We start from the raw sequence: 24656 nt of genomic DNA, 5'->3' as shown, positions 1-24656 counted from the left end.
ACATTCACAGAGTTGTCCTGAAGTCACTCCTTTGATATCTTGGCTGTGTGTTTAGGGTCGTTGTCCTGCTGAAAGATGAACCGTCGCCCCAGTCTGAGGTCAAGAGCGCTCTGGAGCAGCTTTTCATCCAGGATGTCTCTGTACATTGCTGCATTCATCTTTCCCTCTATCCTGACTAGTCTTCCAGTTCCTGCCGCTGAAAAACATCCCCACAGCATGATGCTGCCACCACCATGCTTCACTGTAGGGATGGTATTGGCCTGGTGATGAGCGGTGCTTGGTTTCCTCCAAACATAACACCTGGCATTCACGCCAAAGAGTTCAATCTTTGTCTCATCATGGTCTGAGAGTCCTTCAGGTGCATTTTGGCAAACTCCTGGAGGGTTGCCATGTGCTTTTTACTAAGGAGTGGCTTCCATTTGGCCACTCTACCATACAGGCTTGATTGGTGGATTGCTGCAGAGATGGTTGTCCTTCTGGAAGGTTCTCCTCTCTCCACAGAGGAATGCTGTAGCTCTGGCAAACTGACTATCGGGTTCTTGGTCACCTCCCTGACTAGGGCCCTTCTCCCCCGATCGCTCAGTTTAGATGGACGGCCAACTCTAGGAAGAGTCCTGGTGGTTTTGAACTTCTTCCATTTATGGATGATGAAGGCCACTGTGCTCATTTGGACCTTCAAAGCAGCAGATATTTTTCTGTACCCTTCCCCAGATTTGTGCCTAAAGACAATCCTGTCTCGGAGTTCTACAGACAATTCCTTGGACTTCATGCTTGGCTTGTGCTCTGACATGCACTGTCAAGTGTGGGATCTTATATAGACAGGTGTATGCCTTTCAAAATCATGTCCAATCAACTGAATTTACCACAGGTGGACTCCAATTAAACTGTAGGAACATCTCAAGGATGATCAGTGGAAACAGGATGCACCTGAGCTCAATTTTGAGCTTCATGGCAAATGTTGTTATTTTTTTTTATTAAATTTGCAAAAATCTCAAAAAAACTTTTTACACGTTGTCATTATGGGGTATTGTGTGTAGAATTTTGAGGACAAAAATTAATTTATTCCATTTTGGAATAAGGTTGTAACATAACAAAATGTGGAAAAAGTGAATCGTTGTGGGGTGGGGGAAACTAATGCCCATATCTTCTTTTCCTCTGGCATCAATACACACCAAGGTGGATTCCTATAATGCAGTAGGTTGTCTTTCGAACTTATATGCCCTGTTGGGCTACTATAATATTCCTTCACATTTTATGTATTTCATTCAATCTCATCATGAAAAATACATTATCATTTTCAAAGGCAGATTTTATTATGAATATCTACATCTGGGGATAAATTTGCTAAAGATCGGTTTTGGCTTTTTGGGCGATTTTCATTTGGATTGCAAACCGACCATTTACTAAAGGCAAAACTGAAAGAAAACCGACTTTAAAACACTGGACCAACATTTTATTTTTACATAGAAAAGAATAGAATCTGCAGATTTACTAATGGTAGGTTTTAAAAACGACCAAAGACCGTCCGCAAATCGATAGACCAAGTCTAGCAGCAGCACTGAGGCTTTGCTACTATCAAATGTAAATAAAAGGTTAAACAACGTTTTAAATGACCCCCTCCCCCTGAACCTTTTAGCCTGGGCTAATATGGCAAAATAGGGAGAAACAAACAATGGCGTGGGGTTCCCTCTATTTTCTATAACCAGACAGGATGAGGTGCACAGCGATAACTGCAACTAGCTCCAAACTGGTCAGCCCAGGGGTGGAATTCCTCGTAAATGACAGGTCACTGCCAATGAAAAACAAATGATATCATTTGTGTGGGTACTGCATAACTAATTACTTATATTGATATTAAAATGTGATATAAAAAAGTGCCATAATAGGTTCAGCAGTGAAGGGGTTAATGAATAAAGTCCTGGTTAGAATATCAAAACTGAACACAGTGTGAATGTAAAGTGAACTTCATGGGTTTAGCGGGATTCTAATTGATTTGGAATTCTGGTGATCACATGAAATTCTCATGCACAGTTTGAGAGTGGGGTGACATCAGTGTGCTGAAAATGATTACATTAAGGGGTAAATTCAATTAAATACAACTTAGTCACATCTGAGAGTAATTATAGCTATTTTAACTGCACTTATGATACCGCCAGATTTTTTATTCTGAGCCCCATAGAATTGCATACAAAAATCCACAAGTTCAGGGCAAGATTGGGCCACGAGAGGGGGTGAGTTGCAGGAACGTTGGCGGTAACTCGCCATTGTAGTGTCTAATTGAATTGACTCCTAAGTGTGTCATGCACAGAAAAATTTTTGCACACCCAGAACTTTACTAGATGATCAATGTGATACTGTCTCCTTTTCTAAAGCAAAAGATTTTCTGTTTCTGGTCCTTCTTAAGTACTTATACTTATATAACCTCTACAGCGAATATAATTCATATCAGTAAAAACTAGGTCATTGTGACCCAGAAAACACAATGAACAAAACTGAAGCTACATTAAAGTGAATCATTACACAGTGGACTGCAGAAAATCACTAACAAAACATCAGTTAGTTCTGTGTCTGTGAATACATTCAGCTAATAAACCAACTGGATTTTCCATGCTTTTAAGTAACTTCCTATACTGTAACTTTTCATTCTTTTTTAATTTGGAACCTTCTGGCATTTTTCTTTCCAAAATGTATTGCATAAATCAATTTTAGCTTCAATAAAAAGAGAAAAAAAAAAAAAGATCTCTCTTCAATTGTTAAGTGTTGCTATGTTCAGTACTGGTCAGTTGCCAAAATCCTGCCAGTCAGGATGCCAGTGCTTACAATGCCAGCGCCGGAATCCCGAAATATATAGGCATTCCGACGGTAAGTGGTTAGGAGGAGGGTTAGGCACTAGGGGAATGGTTAGGGGGCGGGGAGGGAGGTTAGGTTTAGGCACTGGGGGAGAGGGGAGGGGGTGTTAAGGCTAGGGGGAAGGTTAGGATACTAACCGACAAGTGTAGGTATCCTAACCCTGTCAGGATGCCGGCGTTGAGATTCTGACCGTGCCCAACCCATTTTGGGGCCCAACAGGGCCAGATAAAAATTACATTTAGAAAAATTACTTTTTCTGCCTATCTGGTACACAGTAATTCAAGTTTATAGATTTTATCAAGAAAATATGTCTCCGCAAAAAATTAATAGGTATAATACTCATTGCTTTAGAGAGGATCACATAGGTTGGGCTACTAAAATGAAGCAGTCTTATGGGGCCCACACATCTAGCCAGTAGCCACTATGGGGGCAATTCCCTGTGCTGCCAACGCCTTGGTTGGGGGATCATGAAAATCTAACATGATGGCCAACCTCGATTCCCTGAATCCAACCCGAAAACGGTCGGAATCGGCGAGTTGGAAATTGTTAACATGTCGTTTTTTTTACAATCCTCCGACAAATCTCTGATCATCAGAGTCCGCCGTGGATCGTCAAAGCTGGAAATGGGCATTTAGATGTATGACCTAATATATATATATATATATATATATAAAATGCAGGTTAGCAGGACAAAGAAACAAGACAAGCTTTACTGTAATGACAGTAACACATTAGCCACAATGTTTCAGGTCAAAACAGGTGAGCAACTGCAAATTTTAACCTATGGTGCGAGCAGCTGATTTATCAAAAAATTTGGTACTTCCGTATCTCTGCGGCCCCCTGGTTAGGCTACTTACGTATCTTCACTATTCAGTGGAGATACGCAAGTAGCGTAAACTTGAGGAAATACCATTCGGCCCCTTGTGGGCTCACTTCGCTCACCACGCTGCGGGCATGGTGGCTCGCTTCGCTCGCCACATGGATTTATTCCCCCTCCATGCCCACTTGAATGGTAGGGAATGACGTTGGATGGTAGGGAATGACGTTGGACATTAGCTTAAAGATGAGCCAGTGTCCCAACGTCATTCCCTACCATCCAAGTGGGCATGGAGGGGGAATAAATCCATGTGGAGAGCGCAGGGAGCCGGCAAGGGGCCGAATAGTATTTCCTGGTTACGCTACTTACATAGCGTAACCAGGGGGCAGCAAAGATACGGAAGTACCAAAAATGTTGATAAGAACTCCAAAGAGGAGGATATCCGTCTGGTTGAAGTGCATAAATAACTCATCACGTCTGGCATGGTATGTTTTCAAGCCTAGAAAACATCCCCTTAAAAGCTCCTTAACCCCCTTGATCTCCCTTAAACAATTGCACTCCATGAAACAAAATCTTGTTTTTAATGCTGTGGGTAAGAAAGTCAACATTCCTGTTTACTTTTATCAATGAACATCCCCAATCTGCTTAGTTCCTGCAATCAGGTGGTAAAAACTTTTGTATGCTCACCAATTTAGGGCCTGATTCAGACTGTCGTCACAGAAACTGATCTGTACATGTGTAGATCACAAAACAGTGGAGCTGTACGTAAACCATTGGGTTTGTGTACAACTCAGGCCCTGCAAATCCATTGCTTACCTGTAAAAATCATTACATTAGTGCAAAAGTAAACAAAGAACAACATTTTCTCTGCACTGTTGCAAGATGAGCCTTGTCATCTAAGTTGGCCTAAATTGATCAAACCTGATTGATGGATATAACTTTCTTCATATTTAGGTACTGTAATAGAGGTAATCTATATTGCAGTGTACATGGGATAATGTGTAATCCCCTGTACAATTAAGGTGTATCAGGGCACTCTTCACTATTTTGTCAAGACTGCATTTCTTTTTGTCAACCTTGCTGGTATGTAGTCAATGGAGTCAATCCTATTCCGTGCGCTGATCTCGCCAGTGCGAGTTATCGCAGCAGTGGCCGCACATTACGGCAGTCTGGATTTGCCAAAGGGTTGCGAGCAAAATTTGGCGAATTCAGGGTCGAGTCGTGTTGCAAAGGGTGGGATGTGCCGGTCCGTTGCAACGGCACATCGCACCCTTCGCATGGAATAGGATTGACCCCATTATCTCGACTTTCACAATGTCGATATCATAATGTGTCATTCAGGATGTTGACATGTTCAGAATGTTGACATTCACAATGAAGGCAGTGGGGAGGAGAAGCTGATTTACATGAGGGAAGGACCCTGGTTGTGAGAGCTAACAGGGAGGAGCAGACAAACAGGGGTGACACAGAGGGGAGGGACAGTGAGCAAGAGCATGGAGCAGTGGGTTACAATGAAAGCTGGAAGGCTTTGATAGAGAAGTGGGTTTGAGAGCCCGTTTGAAGCTTTGTAGAGAGACGGAGTGTATGATAAGGAGAAGGAAACCATCTGTCGGTCTCCTGACTGTCGACATTCACAATGTTGACCTCTGTACACATTTATCCGTCACCATTGTATTACCATAGGGCCTGATTCAGCAAGGATCGCAACTGCGAATGCAATTACGCACACAGTCTCACTGCGAAGATGTTAATCCACTGCGATCACTATGCCGTCCCAGCACAACATAAGGATGCACACCTTACCTTACACAGATCAGTAATACTTAGCAAGACTGCAAAACCATCGGTAACATTGAGTAGAATCGCAGCCTCACGCACACTTGCACAAGCTCTGACCTTACTCAAGAATTGATAACCTCATCACATGCAGTGAGTACTCAAGCCGAGCATGGCAATGTAGTGCCTAATTTATGCATGCCCCTGCAATGGCGTTCAAACGCACTGGCACGTCTGCGTATATGTATATTACAGTAAAATGGTACATTATTCCTTAAAATGCATACATTTCAATTAGAAGCAAAGCACTTTGCTGGCTGTATGATGTGATTTTTCTATCCAGGTGGTTTCCTCTCACTCATTTATTCTATCGCAGGGCACTTACAAAATGAGTCATCACTGTACCCCAAATAGATATGATACTTGATGAGTGACATCAGTACATCATGGTGCATTGTACAATAATAGCAGCACATGATACCGAGCAGCAGGCTGCTGTTAGGTGTGGCTTAGTACATACAATACAACGTGCAGCAGGAGAAAGGCGGCAGCTGCTGGACCCGGATCTCAGGTGGGAGCAGCAGAGGTAGATGTGGGGTCTCCAGTTCAGACCATAGGGAGTGATTTAACAAATGTTGGATAGAGATATAGAAGTACCATCCGATTAGTTGCTAATTTCCATGTTTCTAGCACAGCCTGTAACATGCGTTAGGAACTAATTGGTTGGTACTTTATCTCTCCACGATTTGATACATCTACCGCCATAGGTGTTGTTATACCTGTGTCATTGTATACTGTATGAGCTTGTGTGTTTAGTGCCCTACTAATCATCAGCCACTTGCGGTCTGTTTGGGGATGTATTTGGTGGCTGATACCCAGTAGTGTAGTGTCACACTCACCCCAATAATAGGAGACGGGGAGGTGGCTTGGAAGGCGATATTCTCTCTCTCTGGCACCTGCTTGTCATGTGGCCGGCGTCCCGCTGCTACACGGGGCCCGGCTGCTCTATATGCTGATCAGTCTGATCATATACATGATGTGCGCTGTCATGTGGGTATAGTGTGCCGTGTAGTACTACTGGGGACTCCCGCTACATAGCAGCTCCTGGGCCGGTGTAACGTATGGGGACTGCCGGGACGGTAGTCTATACCGGGTGATGTGTACATGCCTGTGCTGCCCCCTCCCGGGCGGTGTGTGACCGGTAGAGTATATATAGCGGGTGATGACGATGTGTACACTGTACATGGCTGTGCTGCCCCTCCCTCCCGCGTGTCGCCTCTCTCTGGCCAGTACTGCGCATGCGGCGGCTTCACGCTGCTCTCTGACTATTGGTTCCCAGCTCCCGTGGCCGGGGGCTGTGGTGCCCACGTCTGCTGGGAGGTGGTTGGCGAAACAAGAGAGGGAGGGGCTCTGGGTCCCCGGGCTCCGCCCCACGTCTGGCGGCTTATGATCCTGCACCGTCTGGCGCCCAGGCCATCCTTTCTGCGGGTTCCCTATCGCTGTGCCGGGCGCTGAGGGTGGCTGCTGACTGGGCGTCCAGTTGAGAGACGAGTGCTGCTTCCCGGGGCGATAACGTGAGCTGCACCGTGTGTGTACATACATGTAACGTTACTATGCCAGGTGACAGGGCATCTGTAGCATGCACATGTAGGAGAGAGCAGGCCGGGCTGTGTACGGGTGATGGGGAGATGTCCGTTCTCTGGTTGCTGATGGCACATCTGCATGTTGGAGATTGCTGCACACACTCCCTCGTCCGCCTTGGTTTCATCTGCCGGAGATGAGCATGTGTGTGCCCCGTAGTGTGATTGCTGCAGCCGAAGGGACCCGGTGCACGGGGTGCAGTTGGCAGCCTCAGCCTCATGTTGCCCCTTGTTGGCAGCCTGCATGCACTGCACCGTTTCCGTTATCGGGTTCCTGCTCCACCTCGGTTATTCCGTGTGAAGTGCAGATTTATTTTCATAAACGGGAACTAGTTTCCAAGGCCAAATTGTGTTATCTTCATTTTTTTGTCATCAGCCCTTATTGCCTATGTAACAGCATGTACAGATAATAATAATAACGTGACAGATTTTTGTCATCATCCCTTATTGCCTATGTATGTTACAGCATGTACAGATAATAATAATAATAATAATAATAATAATAATGTGACAGATTTTTGTCATCATCCCTTACTGCCTATGTTACAGCATGTAGAGATAATGTGGCAGATGAGTCTTTTTCGGTAGATATGTGTTTCACTTGAATTAATTCTTTCTCACTGTTGTTTTATCATGTTCTACTGCTCCATGTTTATATATAATCCCTAAATATTACATTGCACTTTACAATCATTCACAACTGTCCCTGTCTGATTGGAGCTTACAGTCTAAATTCTCTATTTTGTACCATGATTGATAACCCTTTATTTTTATTTGATTTTTTTCCCACAGCATGGCAGACTACCTGATCAGCGGAGGTACCGGGTATGTTCCAGAAGATGGTCTCACTGCGCAACAGCTATTTGCTATTTCAGATGGGCTCACCTATAAGTAAGCAGACATATAACTTAACATCTATCTCAATGTTTCATCTTGCTTAACAAATGTAATTTTTTCCCTTCACTTACTAATGATGCCCATTCATCCACGGCCCCGATTTCCCCATTCTGCAGACCCGATCCATGGATTGACCGCCATCGTTGTTCTGCAATGCGTTTACGAATCAGGGTAATTAAACATGTACGAAATCCCAGACTCACCGATTCCAGCCATTTTCGGATCGGAAACGGGCAATTGGGATTTTTCAACATGTTGAATATCCCCAACTCCCCAGCATTGGCAGAATGGTTAAATGCGGCAATCATTCGTAGATTTACGGGCCACTTAAGAATAGGACATTATTGCCACTTTCCCAAGACTTTTCTAGTCTATAATAAAATATAAAGAGACCGTAGTATAATTATGTGCTGTGTAAAAATTTGGAGGAATCCTGTATATTTGTTACCAATTGAGCTTCTTCAGTAAATTACAAAGTACAATGTTATGGCCTGCGAGGAGTTCCACAGTTGCGATTGATCATATATGGTTACTGGCCACATGCTATCCATAGTAAGCTATTATGACACCTTTGGCTGCAAACTGAAAATAAATCTCACATTTTATTGCTAAGGTTGTGATCATTTTGGTGGTAGCTGGACTGAAGCTTAGAGACAGTAATCTGTGTGGGGCTACAAATGATAACATGAATAGTTGCCCTACTTTTCATGGCAAAGAAATAAAAAAATGTAAGAATAGATGGCACATGAAATGGCTTTTGCCTCTTTTAAAACCTGCAGATCGTATTGAAGTGATAAGTTACTTATCAAATAGTACAAACAGTATTTATTTGCACTGAAATGTTAGTAAAGAATAGCCTGCATATGTAGTTTTCAAAGTTGTTAGGACTTCAATATGGGTAAAAAAAACCCATAGATTTAATTATTTTTTTTTATTATTTTTTTGTAGATGCAAAATATGATTTTAAAATTCACCACCACATATGAGGGTGATATTACTGTTTAATGAGCTACCACCACTGAGCTTTGTAGTTACACAAAATAACTTCAGTCTAGATCACAGGTTCTCAAACTCTGGGCCTGATTCAGAGCCGGACAGAGCGCTCGCTCTGAATCAAGGCCAGGCATTTTTCTTTTTTTTTTCAGAACGGCCTCCTGGCTGCTCGCATAGCTGTGGGTGACCACCCACAGCTATAGCGAGCGGCCATGATGATGGTCGTGATGGTCAAGACCATCGTGACCATCAGGCTTGCGACAAGGCCCTTATGGTAGGGTCTTGTTGCTGCAAGCCCCAGAGAGCTTTCGGCTCTAACAGAGCCGAAAGCTCTCCCACTGACCTCACTTGTGACGTCAGTGGGGCCGGCCCCAGACGGTAGGCGTTCCCATGGGAACGCCTCCGTCTGGGCAGCCATGCCCCTAGCCCGCCCACCAACGGGGGCGTGCTATCACTCAACATCGACAGCATGCCCCCTTTGGTACGAGACCCGGAGCGACGGAGTGCCTGTCGCTATCTGGGTCTCGCGCATGTGCACTGGCCTACCATCGACCCGGTTGCGAGCGCACAGCGCTTGCGACCGGGTCTGAATCAGGCCCTCTGTCCTCAGGACCCCAAACTGTGTATGTTTTCCAGGTCTCCTCAAAGAATTGCAAGTGAAGTAATTAGCTCAATCTGTGGATCTTTTAAAATGTATCAGTGAATAATGAATACACCTGTGCACCTGCTGGGTGACCTGGAAAACGTGACCCGTGTGGGGTCCTGAGGACTTGAGAACCACTGGTCTAGATGCTGTGTGTCCTCTGCTGCCTCCCAACTCTACTGAATATTTTAGTTGTGAATGGCAACTCCTACATGATGCATCTGCTGGGCACAATCCGATCTGGTTCCAGGCAATGAAAGGTCTCAAAAAGCATTATAACAGTTTTATACACACTGCTTTTATAGCAGTCAAAGTGTTTTGTTCCGTATAGCCAGGGCATTTCTGATAGTTGTAATGGCACAGAGTGTACAGATGTCTCAAATTTGGGAACCAGTTTTAATAGTTCCTTGTATAGGATATTCTGGGGGTAGCCTAGTTAGCAGGCGCATTTACTTCATGGCTCTCTTTCAAGCATTGTGAATCCACTAGTTGGCGCCAGTTCACCTTTGTTTAAACAAACAGGTTATGGTGCATTAAGGGTATGCAGTCTGGAAGCCAGTGGAGTTAATCCCGACAGCCGGCTTCCAGACTACTTAATCCCGGCGAGAGTTAAATGACAGGCATCTAAAGCTAGACGCCCCGGGGGACTTGGGTTTAGGCGGCAGGGAAGGGGGGGGGGGGTTAGGTTTAGGCACTTAGAGGGGGGATTGGGGGAAGGTTAGGGTTAGGCACCCCTAAGGAGTGTTAGTGGGGGGGGAGGGTAGGTTAGTCAATACTTACCTAGAGACGATCGGGATTTTCACCCATGTCGGGCAGCCTCTGTCCTGATTTGTCCGGTAAATCACACCGATTTCACATTAAGTGCTATTGTACTGGTTTATTATTATTATCCTTTATATGGCGCCACAAGGGTTCCGCAGCACATTACAAAGCACAGAAACAGTACAAACAATGCAGGACAGATACATGATTTATAAACACTGCTGCATAGCACCTAAATAAGCATCAGGGTGTCAGCAACCAAGTGTTATGTACCGTTGCAAAAGAAAGTAAAAGTAAGGCAAGGAGAAGCACGTGAGGGAAGAGGGACCCTGCTCATGAGAGCTTACATTCTAAGGGGATCTGGTAGAGCTTACATTCTAAGGGGATCTGGTAATCTAGTAGAGCGTTCTACTTTTGTCTTTTTGGCAGAATGCCATCCGAGCGTAACTACTTTTAGGTCATAACATTTGGGAGATTAGCTTATATTAAGTGACTTTTCTTATTACTTTTTGTTTTTTCTTCCTGCTCTGATTTGCCCTTTTCAATATTGCAGCAAAGCAAATGACCTGTTGCTTCTGAATAAATCACATAGTGTGTGCTGCCTTACAGACAAATGTGTTGATTTTTGTGTTTCTGGTGCTTCAAACAGCACAATATATGTTGTTCAGGAGTAAGCTCTAATAGCTCTGTAACCCTATAATGTGAGGACAATAAAGTGGTTGCGTCTAGCTATCTGCTGGAGCCAGCCAATGTCTGGTGACACGAGATTTGCATCTATAGTGGTAGCAGATACAATGGCATTACCATTAATAAGTATATTAAGTGGTTTTGTTTTTTTTTTGTTTGTTTTTGTCTAAATCTAACCTACTACTATCCACATTGTTTCTGTACCCACCCGTATGGGGAAGGCATCAAAGCATTGAAGTTTAAATATATTGCATGAACAAAGTCCAGATGTCACTTTGAAGGATATAATTAGCATTTCTGTCATCTCACTTTGTATAGTGGCAGCGATGAGGATTTTACATGTATTTGCATGGTTGGTCTAGTAACCTAAAACTTTGCTTAGAATGTTTAGGATTGTGTGTAATACCGGTAGTAAGTGGAGACCTTTTCATGAATGCTCCTTTGGTCATGAAATGAATGTGAAACCCTTTTATCTGACATGTTTTTAGCTATGACTATGTGATGCTTTTGTGCTGATGTAGAAACTGGTGACCTTTTTTTAGGTGATATATTCATCTTTATCTAGCTACTTTGAATTGAAAGCCTGTAACTGACATGAGAGATTTGTGTTTGGAGAGATGAACATTGGTACTTGTTTTGCACCCAAGTTTTATTTTGGTTTGAAGTGTGGTTATCCAGCTTGATGACTGGGCATCTCCTCTTTCAATCTGTACTGTCTATACATTGACCACTACTGAAACTATTGACATGCCATGAATGTGGCTCGATCAGTAATTGGTGGGTCCACTGGTGGAAAACTATTGCCAGCGTCTCTGCCCTTTATCAATCTGTTACAGGTTTTGTTTTTTTTTTCAAAAATTTGTGTATCAGACCGAAAATTAACTTTCAGTTATTTTTAGATGATTATTTTTTTTTTTATGTCATTTTAATTGGGAAATGAAGACTACATCTGCTACCTTTTTGTATTCTGCATTTGTTCATTTGATGGTAAATGTACACCCGTCATGCCTGGCAGTGACACTGAGCTACTTTTCATGACCATGCAACCTGACATGACGTGGTCATTGCTGATTAAGGATTGTGGGCCTGATTCAGAGCGCTCGCTCTGAATCAGGGCCCTCCTCTCTGAAAATGGAGCGGCCTCACGGACGCTCGCATAGCTGTGGGTTACCGCCCACAGCTATAGCAAGCGTCCATGATGATAGTCGCGATGGTCAAGACCATCGGGCTTGCGACGAGACCCTTGCGGTAGGGTCTCGGTGACCGCAACCCCTGAAGTGATTTTGGCTCTATCCGAGCCAAAATCACTTCCACTGGCATCACTACTAACAGCGCGCCCCCTTTGGTGCGAGACCCATAACGACGGCTTGGCCGTCGTTATTCGGGTCCCTCCGTCATGCGCAATTCGGCACCATCGACCCGCTTGCGAGCGTCCTGCGCTCGTGAGCGGGTCTGAATCAGCCCCTGTGTTCATAAGAGCTACTGTATGTTTTTTGATCCTTTTTCATTCTCCGTACAGAATGAGAAAAAATATGAATTGTTTTCCAGGGAGGAGTTTTAACAAACTGCAATGTTCCCTGTTTTGTATTATTGTTTAGTTCTGTGTGTATAGAGCAGACAATGGCCAGTATATGTGCAGTGTTTGTGTGAATGAAGCTTTAGGAAATATTTCAATATTTTATAAATGACATAATTAAACCATAACACATGTTACCTTCAGCCATTCCCTTGTAAATACTTGAATAATTGAAAGCCTTTGTCTGTCACCTCCATCAAGCTAATACATTTTGTTCTTGCAAATGTCCTTCTTTGGTCAAGACCTTCTTGAAATAAGCTAAAATGGCCCATAACATTAAATACCTGCTGAGTAGAATTGTTGTTGTTTGTATTCCTGTAAGTTCCTGAAATATCTGCATCAACAGTCTGTAGATTGTATTTTAAGTTTCTCAGTCTCAGTTGTCCTACAGGTCTGATTTGCTAATGGCAGAATTATAAACCTGAAAAGACTCCAATTGCTATTTTAAAGAAATCTGCATTCAGACGAAGTGTGTATGGCTACATCTTTAACTTAAAAATTGCAGATCAGATCTCTCATTGGTCAAAGAGGAAGGAAAGTCTGTAACAGTGACCCTTCTCCTCCCATATTCCAGATCAATATAATTGAGTGTATGTCTGTCTCGGTTGCCTGCTTGTTATGCCGATAATGGAGCGGGAGGATAGAGCCAGCAGTGAGCTTGCATCACCAACTATTTTACAAAAGAATCCAGAATGGCAAGTGTTTTTCTTTCTATTCTTTTTATAATCCCTACGTCATGATGTCTTTTACCAGTGCTACTGTACTGTAACACATTTTATTGTAAAATAAAATGAGTGTGAAGTAATTAGATATTTATTAAAGCCCAATTGCAAATATGTGTTTAGCACATGGAACTTATGTCTTTTTCAACCAGTAATATGAAATGTAAGGACATATTTGCAGTGTTCTCACCAGGCTGTTTTTTGCGGGCGCACAGAAACAGCCCACCGCCAGGCACTTCCCCTTGCCCCAATGTGCCACGTCCCCGGTCACCCTCAACGTGTCCTTGTTGACACACACTCTGAGAGCGGAACCCATGTGCCACTTCCAGGGGAACCTGCGGGCAGTTACACCGTCCCCACCTGCAGCAGGGTCCGGCTCTGCTTCCTGCAGGAACTTTCTGTGGTTACCCTTCCTGCAGGAACTTCCTGTGGTTACCCCAGTGCTGCTGCCCATGTGGATCCGGCTCAATCGGCTGTCGGGTAAGTTGCTGCTGCGCTGTGTTGCACACAGTCACCTGTAGCCCCGGGTACCGATGTGAGCTGTGTAATGTGGGGACATCGGGCTGTACAATTCCAGAAGCAGGAGCATAGTCTGATGTTACGTCCACTCCAGTATTACTGCTGACGCGCATGGGGTTTTCAGTCTGTGCACTAACTAGCTACACAACTTACTGTAAGCTCTCTGTTCCCATACACACTAGTGCTGTCTTATTTTGTTTCAGATAGTTGCGCTAAACTCCCCGAAGCTCTTATATACAGCTAAAATATGTGTTTTTTCGTATATGCATAATGTGCTGCAAAACCATTGAGTTCTGGTGTAATCACTTTAGTGTTAATGAGGAAAACCTATACTTCAAAAGGAGTAATGACTTTGGGCATATTTCTACCAGCACCTGTGCCGTTTTTTCCAGTGCCTCTCCCCCAAAAAAAAAAAAATCTGTGGGGACAGTATTTGGGAGCCTGCAAGTGGGGACAGTATCTGAGGGTTGTATTAATAAAAATTAATTTGGTGCCAGCAAGTGGGGCCTCGAAGAAGAGGAGAATTAATATATAAATTGTTATTTCAAGATTAAATCATTATAAGGTCAGGATTTAAAACTCTTTATTGCGAAGGCCCCCACCCGGCTACTTCTTGATGCCACCTGGCTGGAAAAAAATTCTGGGGAGAACACTATTTGTACATTACAAATTCTGTGTACAACAAATCTAGAAATCGATCCCCCTTTTTGTTGCCATTCAGGAAAATGAATGATTAAAAAATACCCAGTGCTACAGGTCTGTTTAAAAAGTAGTTTTAACAAAGCATTACCTCCCACTGTTTTACAAATAACTAACTCTTAACATGTAGGCTGTAGATTGTCCTGATGCAAATAAATATTACAGAGCCAGCAAGTGTCTTCGTCACAGTCAGCTTGTTTAGTAAGGGTCTGTCCACAGCTAGCAGGTGTTAATGCTCTTTCATGTGCCATCATAAAGCCTGAAGATCATATTCAAAGCAGGATGAATTTGTAATGGTTTTGTTCTGGCCATTGCTTTCTCAAAATGTAACATTGCATTTAAAATGTAACCGTGCAGAATGCCCTATTTATCATGCATTAGTACATGCTACAGTAATTTTACATTTGTAAAAATGCAGTGTATGGCAAACTCACCACTAATGTCTGTATTTTCATGAGTTGATATGCGTTTTACGGCATTAATATGAATGAGCTTTTAGGGAAACACCTTACATGGTACTCTGCTGCAGAGGGATTATAAATAAAGTACGTATCAACATTACAATTCTGTTATTTGCTCTGTATTACACAAACTATAAAATACATTAAAGTAAAATGGTTGCATTTTAATGTTCACTGCACTGGATATGCTTGGGGTATTGTGAGAAGTTTGTAAGAATTGGGAGCAACTGACAACGATTTAGCTGATCTTCAATAATGTATACATTACCCAATACAATTAAACATTACAATTAATACAAGTATGAATATGTTGAGAGAGAGAAAAAAAAAAAAACACGAACGAGAGAACGAACACAGGGGTATCAATAAATCACACAATACCAATTTTTTCTGGGGTCAATGTTTCAATTACTGCATTTTCGTCAGCACGTCCTGATAAAAATACACAGTCATTGAAACGTTGACCCCAGGAAAAAAATTTAACTGAAACAATGTTAACTGTTTTAAAGCTCACCTGCCAACTAACTTATGGCTTTTAAAGGCAAGACAGTCACCAAACATTGCTTCTATCATACTACAAAAAAGGCAGCTGACACAGGTTAACATAAATAAGCTTGCACAGGGGTGCATGAGAGAGCTGTGATCACAAAATTAACCAAATAAACAAAGTCAGAAATCCACTGCACTCACCTTATATGAATATCAGAATTTTTAGTTTATAATAACAGCATGTATGTTATGGCACTGAGGATTCCATAGTGGTGTGAGGCAGCTTATACCAATTGATGGCTCTGATGCCCAGAAATCAGATGACTCACCTAGGAGATGAAAAGCTTTTTATTTTTCAGATATTTAAACACTAGAAATCTTCATTTGAATGGGAAATGGGGAGGGTTACCTCACAGGCCTTCAATATTCTATTTTTGTAGTTAAGGAAGTCAATGCTTTACTTAGAGCAGTTTGCAGATAAGGGTAATTATGTTATAGCATGGAGGTGAAAGAGTTGTGAACGATTTGAAGATGTTAAATGTCATCGCTGAATTAAAAATGCAGATGTAGCTTTAGCCATGGGCGTATTACCATGTCTCATGCTGTTGTCTGCCCTCTTTGCATCCTGTCATAGTGTACACAGTGTGATTGCCTGCTGACTCTTATTTCCTGCTCCTTCCTAAATTAAATCATGCATGGGCAAATTAGGATTGTTACATTTCATAGAATTCAGATGGGAATATAAATACCCTCCACTTTGTTACTAGTTGTAACCTAATACTGTGATGGCTGATTCATCAAGTATCCTTGGTAATTACCCTTCCTCAGCCTTACACCTTCCTTGACATTTTGATCTAGACATAACAGTACTTGGCATTTTGAAAAACATTATTTACTGTTTTTAGCAGTTTTTTTTTAATCTATACTGTCCAAATCCTGTTGGAGTATATCCAGGTAGATGGTACAATTTTTCACTTTAGCAAAATTATGTGTATCCATGGGAGGGGGAATCTACGTGCTATTTTAAGTTAGAAAGCGGGATCTGCCTAGTTTAAATCACCCTGTGTTGATGGGCTACTTATAAAATCAGGCAGTGTTTTCCCTGCATGCAAAAGAAAATTGTATTTGCACCATGTGCATTACACCATGTTTTTTTCAGGTGCAACTCTGCCAGCTGGACAAGCATTATGCAGATTCTAGTTTGCTCTTTCAGGTGGTTTCCCATATATCTATGGTGCACCAGATTTCTGTGGGCCACATTCATTTACTCATTGGAAGGGGCCACAATAAAATGTTACCTTGCTGTAGTACAGGAACCCCTTTACCGTCACATTTTGCCTTCTAATGTTGCAAAAATGTCAATGGAGACAGAATCAAGTGATCTTCCACAAAGTGTGTGTGTGTGTGTGTACCCCTGCAGTTTTCATGGTCTGATCATGTCATATAGAGGGGGTGTCATTCCTCTCACTTGTAGCACATTTCTTTCCTGATTCCTAGTCAAATATCTGCATTATTATATAGTATAATAGTCAATAAATGTAATGTTGAACTAGCTACTCAATTGGCCATACAGTAAACCTGAGACTAGAGGATTTCTGCTCACTCTCCTGAGGTGCTAGCAGAAATCTGACTAGACTAGTGCCGCCATGCTAGTTGCGGTCTTTACCGCTGGCACTAACTTAAGTCGGAGAATGCCGTTTACTGCGACTAAACCCCTGTAATTAGGTGTGATAAACTGCATCTCCCAACTAAAGTCCCGGGCGCGATGCAGACAATTGGGTACTCATTCTCTGTGCTGTTCAACAATGAATTTCTAGGGGAATATACATCAAGTTTCTAAAGAGTGTAGATGTTGTCCATAGCAACCAATTGGCTTTTAGCTAGAATTAAACTAGTAAATTTTATAAAATGATAGGTAGAAGCTGATTGGTTCCTATGGGGAACTTCTCCACTCTTTAGAAGGCTTGATACAGCTTTCCTTATGTGCAGTGCAGGCTAGGACAGAAACAAGGGGACTGAGGGGAATGCTGGTTCAGACAAGATGACCAGAGCAGGATGTACCAATAAAGGGAATGAAAAGTATGTTCTGTACATAAACAGGTCGATATAGGAATCTGTGTCCTTCAGCTCAAAGAATAGTAACGTGTTCCATAAATGTATCCACAATAGAATGTGTCGATACTGCAGACTATGGGGTTAATATATCATGCAGTGAAGAGTGGAGAAGTTACCCATAGCAACCAGTCAGCTTGAAACATTTTATAGGATGAACTTGATAAATTCTACCTTAAAGCTGATTGGTTGCTAGGGGCAACTTCTCTACTGGTCACCTTCTCTACTCTTTTCACTGCTTGATACATCAACCCTTATGTCCAGTGTACTATGGTGATGTAGCCCAGTGATGGTCAACACTTACAGCTCCCAGTCGTTCGTGTGTGTGTTCTAGCTTGTAATGTGTAAAAGGCCTGCTTTGTTGTCATACGTGTGTGTTATAGCTTCTAATGCTTAAAAGGCCTTATATGTTATTACAGATAAGTGTCCTTTTAATTGATCAAAATAATTTATATGACTTACCACTTAGATTAAAGCCGCATATCCATCAGGCGATTTTAATGTGCGATTGAGCGCTTACAACATCGTAATTGTTCAATTGCTCATTAATCGTGCACTATAATGTCGGAAACGACCAGCGATGCGCGCTACCGCTGGTTGTTTCCGACCTCAATCATCGCCTGAACATGCCGGTCAATCTGTCGATAACGACAGATTGACCATGTTCAGGGATGAGGGAGGGTGCCTACACTGAACGACATATCGTTTAGTGCTGGCACTACGGGGGATCAGGAACGACTTTACGATGTCTTAATCATGCTGTCTTTCCATAATCGGGTAGTGGATGCTCACCTTAAGAGTAATGTGTGGCTCTTTTTGAAGGTTAGAGGGTTTCCCTTTTCAACCTTTAAAGGGAATTGGGTTACCTATTACTGATGTGGAAGAAGGGGTTGGGTACAGGATGCCGGCTGTCAGAATCCTGACGCCGGCATCCCATCAGGATTAAAATACAGACAACAGCCGGTAAGTACCCTAACCCTCGCCCTTCGATACGGACTGGCACCGGTGTCCCAACAGCCGGCACATCAACTACCTCCCTCATGAAGTCTTAAGTAAATCATGAGAACAATTTTCTGTCCATTCTATTAAAAATGTTGATGGCATCACAAAGATCGGTTTGAGTTTATATATAAGTAATGACATTGTTGACTGTCAACATTCAGAATTATACTACTCTTGTAGTAAATATTTTGCTGAGAAAACCTGTACAGTAATTGCTTTCTAGTCATTATTCTGTAGCTGATAAAATACCCCAAGACAGACTGTCTGATATACAAGTGCCAAATTGCTGGGAAGTGTTGTGCATGTTATTACAGACCTGAAGCATCTTGTGCACTTTAGCCCAGAGTACAGCTTTCATCATTCTCTATATAGAACATTAACAGTCTCACTGTAGCTGAAATCTCCCTTCCCATGAAATTTGCATCCTGCAAAAAGGCTCAGCTTGCAGCTGTTGATTGCATTTGTGTTACGCAAGTCAGTATATCCAGAGATTAGTCAGCAGCTAGGGATTGAAAGTCTGCTGGTTAAAACCCATCTGCTTACTTATTGATGGCTTGTCTTCTACAAATCATTGTAATCCAAGGTGTGGTATATCTGTGCAGCTTTCGGGCAACCTTTTCTTCATTAACTTTGAGTTCTTCTATTACACAGGTTCTCAACTCTGGGCCTGATTCAGACCCGCTCGCGAGCGCTGAGCGTTCACAAGCTGGTCGATGTTGCCCAAGTGCGTATGCGCACGACGACGGCCCAGCCGTTGTTATGGGTCTCGCACCAAAGGGGGCGTGCTGTCGATGGTGATTGACAGCACGCCCCCTTTGGGCGTGCCGGGGGCGTGGCTGCCCAGACGGAGGCTCCCCCATGGGAACGCCTACCGTCTGGGGCCGGCCCCACTGACATCACTAGTGATAGAGCCGAAAGCACTCCAGGGCTTGCGGCAGCGAGACCCTACCACAGGGTCTCGTCGCAAGCCCAATGGTCGCGATGGTCTTGACCATCGCGACCATCATTTTGGCCGCTAGCTATAGCTGTGGGTGGTCACCCACAGCTATGCGAGCAACCAGGAGGCCGCTTCAAAAAGTAGCAGGGACGTCCCTGATTCAGAGCGAGCGCTCTGTCAGACCGTCCGGCTCTGAATCAGGGCCTCTGTCCTCAGGACCCCAAACAGTGCATATTTTATATTTTCCAGGTCTCCTCACAGAATCACAAGTGAGATATTTGCTTCACCTGTGAATCTTTTAAAATGTCAGTGAGTAATGAACAACCCTGTGCTCCTGCCGGGTGACCTGTAAAATGTGCCTGTATGGGGTCCTGAGGACTGAGGGCCTGATTCGGACCCGCTCGCGAGCGGGTCGATGGTGCCCGCATGTGCACGACGCACCAAAGGGGGCGTGCTGTCGATGGTGAGTGACAGCACGCCCCCTTTGGTGGGCGTGCCGGGGGCGTGGCTGTCCAGACGGAGGCGTTCCCATGGGAACGCCTACCGTCTGGGGCCGGCCCCACTGACATCACTAGTGATGTCAGTGGGAGTGCTTTTGGCTCTGATAGAGCCAAAAGCACTCCTGGGCTTGCGGCAGCGAGACCCTACCGCAGGATCTCGTCGCAAGCCCGATGGTCATGACCATCGCGACCATCTTTTTGGCCGCTCGCATGAGCAGTGGGTGGTCACCCACAGCTATGCGAGCGGTCAGGAGGCCGCTCCATTTTTAGGTAGGAGGGCCCTGATTCAGAGCGAGCGCTCTGGTCAGAGCGTCCGGCTCTGAATCAGGCCCTGAGTTTGAGAACCACTGTTCTATTACAATATTAATCTATAATTATTGTCTCTGCAGCTGTTTTTCTTTTTTTTCTTCTTTTTTTAACTATTTGATATCTTTTATTACACCTGTGCGCTTGTTCTTATATTAAGCTGAAACTGACATCCAAGAGGAATGTGCAGACTCTAAAACAATAAATGACTATGAAGAAATGTTTATAATGAATCTAATTAAAAACAATAATGCTGAAAAGAATGCAGTCAAAATCACGTAATAAATATACTAAAAGTGAAGCCCAAATATGTTATAAAATATAAAGATGAACAAGCTTGCAAGCAGGGCCTTCCTACCTATATATCTGTCTGCTATTACCCAGTTTTGTTCTATAAATGTTTCCAATTGTAAAGCGCAATGGAATATGCTGCGCTATATAAGAAACTCTTAATAAATAAACAATTCCAGTCCAGTGGTTTGAAAATGGCAAATCTTCCACTATCCAGTAGTTAGATTTCTGGAGTCCATATTCTTTTTGCACAAAGAGTAACTAAATATAGGATTGCACCAAGATGTAGGTCAGTGCAAGCATTACTGCCTCCCGTCCTCTTTGGATGGCTTGCAGCTCGGACTTTGGCAGTGAGCATACATCAGCAGCCCCCTCTACTCCAGGTAAATTCTCAGCTGTCAAACAGGGTGAACACTCCAGTAACTCACAATATTGTACATGTTTTCATAACTTCTGGGTTCCTTCATCGGGGTTGGTGAATGGATTTTAGTGACCTTATTAAATTGCTGTAGTCCTTGAGTTCACCTGAGATTGTTATTTACCATTCATTATTTTCTCACCACCGTCTTGCTTCCACCTTCAATTGAAAAATAGAAAAGAGAAAATATTGTTGTCACGCCAGTTAATGAGAGCAAGGTTCTGGTACCATAATCTTGGGCTACGTAACCCCAATACTGTGGCATCCAAAAAGCAGCAAAAACAGTACTGCCTCTATAGGCGAGAGCGCAATCTTCACATATGTCTAAAAAGGAGTTAAAAAGTGAATCTTAATGGGTAACTTTTTTTTTTTTTTTTTTCTTCTTTTCTCAAGCCAGAACAAATACCATTGAGATGGAAGCCGCTTATAATTTAAAAAAAAAAAATTGTTTTGTCAAACCCATGTAGTAAACTTTTATATATTTATCCTGGAACAGTACAATATTAAACATACATATTTATTTAATAAGTACAATTTCAGCAGACCTCATACGCACTGACTGCAAACTTGACCAATTAACAAGCAACAAGTTAGGGTGCTAATACAGAAGACTTGTAAGTCGGAGGTATATTTCACTGACCATTATACATTGATAAAATCATACATTGACAGGGAAATATGCTATTTTTCAATAAATATCTTCAGCGAAAAAGTGACATGTCTGCTGCACACTCAATGGGGTTGATTTACTATTCTGCAAATTTTTAAAGCCGCCAATTGTCTTCGAAATCCATCTGTCAAAACCACCTATCATCGGCGTCTTTGTAAACCCGACGGATAGTCAATCTAACCCTATTAGAGCACTGTTAGAGGTGTAGGAAAGGGGATGTTAGTACAGGGGAGCAGAGCGGAAAGGGAAAAGACAGGAGTATGGCTGTGTGAAAAATGGATCCTTTGTATGTGCAGGGAGTGAAGTTGGGTTCAAAGTGTGTGGACCATGCACTTCAAATAGTAATTGATTTAGAGAGGTCTTGAATTATGCTGGAAATATGTTTAAGCTTGTAAATCTGGCAGACTTTGTTGATGAGGGTGGGTGTTGCCTTTTTCCAGGTGATATTCTGTAACTATATGACCTATTAGTTTCTGAGCGCTCTTTGGCACATTAGGGATTGGACATAATAAGGATGTTAGAAAAGGTAGACTAGGCAGAACACTTGTGTTATAGCCTGTACTAGGTTATGGACTTCTCACCAACAATCTCTACTTTGATTCAGATCTACAAAATATGGGATAGGGTGTCTTGAGCACCATAATCCCACCAGCAAAGGCTTGGAGATGCAGTAAATATCTTGGAGCCAAGACTGGCCACGTATAAGATTTTATACAAGTTCTCTTTAATACGTGTGCAGATTGTGCTCTTTGCCAGTCCTTCCCAAATTCCTGACCATTCCTGCAGTTCTAGCATTTTCCTTATATCCTCTTTGCAGTAACACACATGTAATTCCAAGTTTTCCCATGCTTGATTAGTTAGGAGTAGAAGGTGGAGATTAAGCCCGTATAGGAAGATTTGTGTAAGCGGATTACTTCAAGGGGGAGGGCTGAAGAGGTGGTCAAGTTTTCAGTATAATAGAGATGGAGAAGCTGTTTATTTATAGAAGAAACACAAAACGATAGTTCGAGATAATTGCAGGGCTCAGGGAACTCTGAATAGATTTAGGGGTACAGTGTCCGGAAGCAATTTGATATTATGCCCTGTCCATTGCTTGTGTTATAGAGTTTGAAGCCTGGAAAGCTGGATTGCTCCATAAGGGCACCATTCTATTGGGGTTGCCTGTGAGCTTGTAATTACATGTGCAATAATTCCAGTTGAAGAGTGTATGAGAACCTTCTGACATCTATCCTAAGTTTCACCCAGAAGCGGGCATGATATTTTGATTGCAGTTTGCAAAGCTAATGCTCTTAGATTTGAGCAGCCATGGTTTTCTTTAAGGTGCAAGAGGGTGCACTGTATGGCATTTAAATAGGCAAGCCACAGTCACCCTTGCATTGTAGGAGAGGCCCCAAATATGAGGTTACATCTGCTGACAGGCATTTAGCAGAGGGGAGGGGGGCACAATCAAAAGGATGACGCCACGGAACAGTAGGGAGTAGATGAGAATGACTGGCAGTTATAATGTTCTGAAACTGAAACCAGCCAACTTCCAAATCTAGAATATAAAAGACATACAGTATACTCTCTAAATCTATAAAATATGTATGTTCTGTATATATTGTAGACAAAAAAAACTTGGTTTAGCTGCCGCTTGCAGCGAGAATTAAAATGTGAATCTAGTAATTAGCAATAATTTTTTATAGCAGTTGATCCAAATAGTCGGCAGATACAAATCGATCAAAAACCTTATCAGCATAGGAAATAATTGTGCTATAGATGTATTTGTACATGTATAGAATATGAAACTACTGCATGAATAATAAAGAAAATACAGTATTTCTATACAGAGCTGCATAAATGATAGGTAAACTAAATGTAATATTCAGAAAAATTAGAGTAGCCAAGAATGTAATATGTATTTGTTGTAAAAGTACCTCGCATAATGAATAAAGTAAAATCCACCTTGAACTTCCAAATATGACTGGCAAATGTTTATGGAAAACCGGGTCCCATGGTGAAGAAAATTTTATTACAAGCTTTCTAAGTGTGGTACCTACCTGTGTTGCGCACAGCATATGATCCTAGTGTAGTCCGGACCCAGCAGTGGATAGCACTTGGAAACAGTGATTTTAAAATTCAGCCAGGTTTTATATTTTATTTAATAGGTTGGATCTGTTTATTACGTTTTTATGATGACCGTTTTAGTAATTTAGGCTGTTTTGCTTTTGTTTGACATGGCTCCAAAGCTGGGTACACATTATACATGATTAGTTGTGCAATCATGGTACCCACGACCATCGTGTAGTGTGTACTCCCAATCTCTCATGGAAGCACATCATTCATCTCATCGTCCCATCTGATGTGCTGCACATCATTTGGGGCGATGGAATATGGAGTACACACAGGTGTTGTTCATGATGGTTGCACAGTGTGTATGCCGGGACCCACGATAGCACCATCTGAAGGACAGTCAGATGATTGACACATCGTTCAGGTGTGTACCCAGCTTAAGAAAAGGTTTTTACTTTGGCTAATTAATCACGGCTTATATGGATATTCTTCTTTTTAGCTACATTTAAAAAATGCTGCTGTTTGTTATTTTCTTCACTTAAAAATGTTAGCCCATGATCTTACAAAGTCATCAATAAACACTTGCAGTTTGGGAACATTATTCTTGGTTACATTTTGCAACTTTAATCATGGAAATTGTATTGTAGAAAATGTGGTCAATGACCTATAATATTTTAAGGTTGGATATTCAGGGCTATATTTACTAAAGTGCAGATTTTTGGAAGTGGAGATGTTGCCCATAGCAACCAATCAGATTCTAGCTGTTATCTTCTAGCACAGTGGTTCTCAAACTCTGTCCTCAGGACCCCACACAGTTCACATTTTCCAGGTCACCTA

At 42.5% G+C, this 24656-nt stretch overlaps 1 protein-coding gene across 4 annotated transcripts in view; it reads left to right on the top strand.

Annotated features, from left to right (window-relative positions):
* Positions 1 to 6728: 6728 nt before the first annotated feature.
* Positions 6729 to 24656, top strand: part of IMPDH1 (inosine monophosphate dehydrogenase 1) — a 66100-nt gene continuing 48172 nt past the window's right edge. Inside the window, exons 1-2 of one of the 4 annotated variants that reach the window (XM_088447441.1) lie at positions 6729 to 7031; positions 7876 to 7974. In XM_088447441.1, coding sequence (XP_088303567.1) covers positions 7877 to 7974 — 98 coding nt within the window. In that variant the 5' untranslated portion in view covers positions 6729 to 7031; position 7876. Of the gene's footprint in view, positions 7032 to 7875; positions 7975 to 13221; positions 13337 to 24656 lie in introns of those variants that run through there. The other 3 variants (XM_088447435.1, XM_088447433.1, XM_088447438.1) reach the window with 3 other exon arrangements.

Source organism: Taudactylus pleione, unplaced genomic scaffold, assembly GCF_031769625.1.
Source record: "Taudactylus pleione unplaced genomic scaffold, aTauple2 ptg000019l, whole genome shotgun sequence".
Lineage (NCBI taxonomy): Eukaryota > Metazoa > Chordata > Amphibia > Anura > Myobatrachidae > Taudactylus > Taudactylus pleione.
The sequence above is the reverse complement of the archived record's forward strand: the minus strand, read 5'-3'. Positions and strand labels throughout refer to the sequence as shown.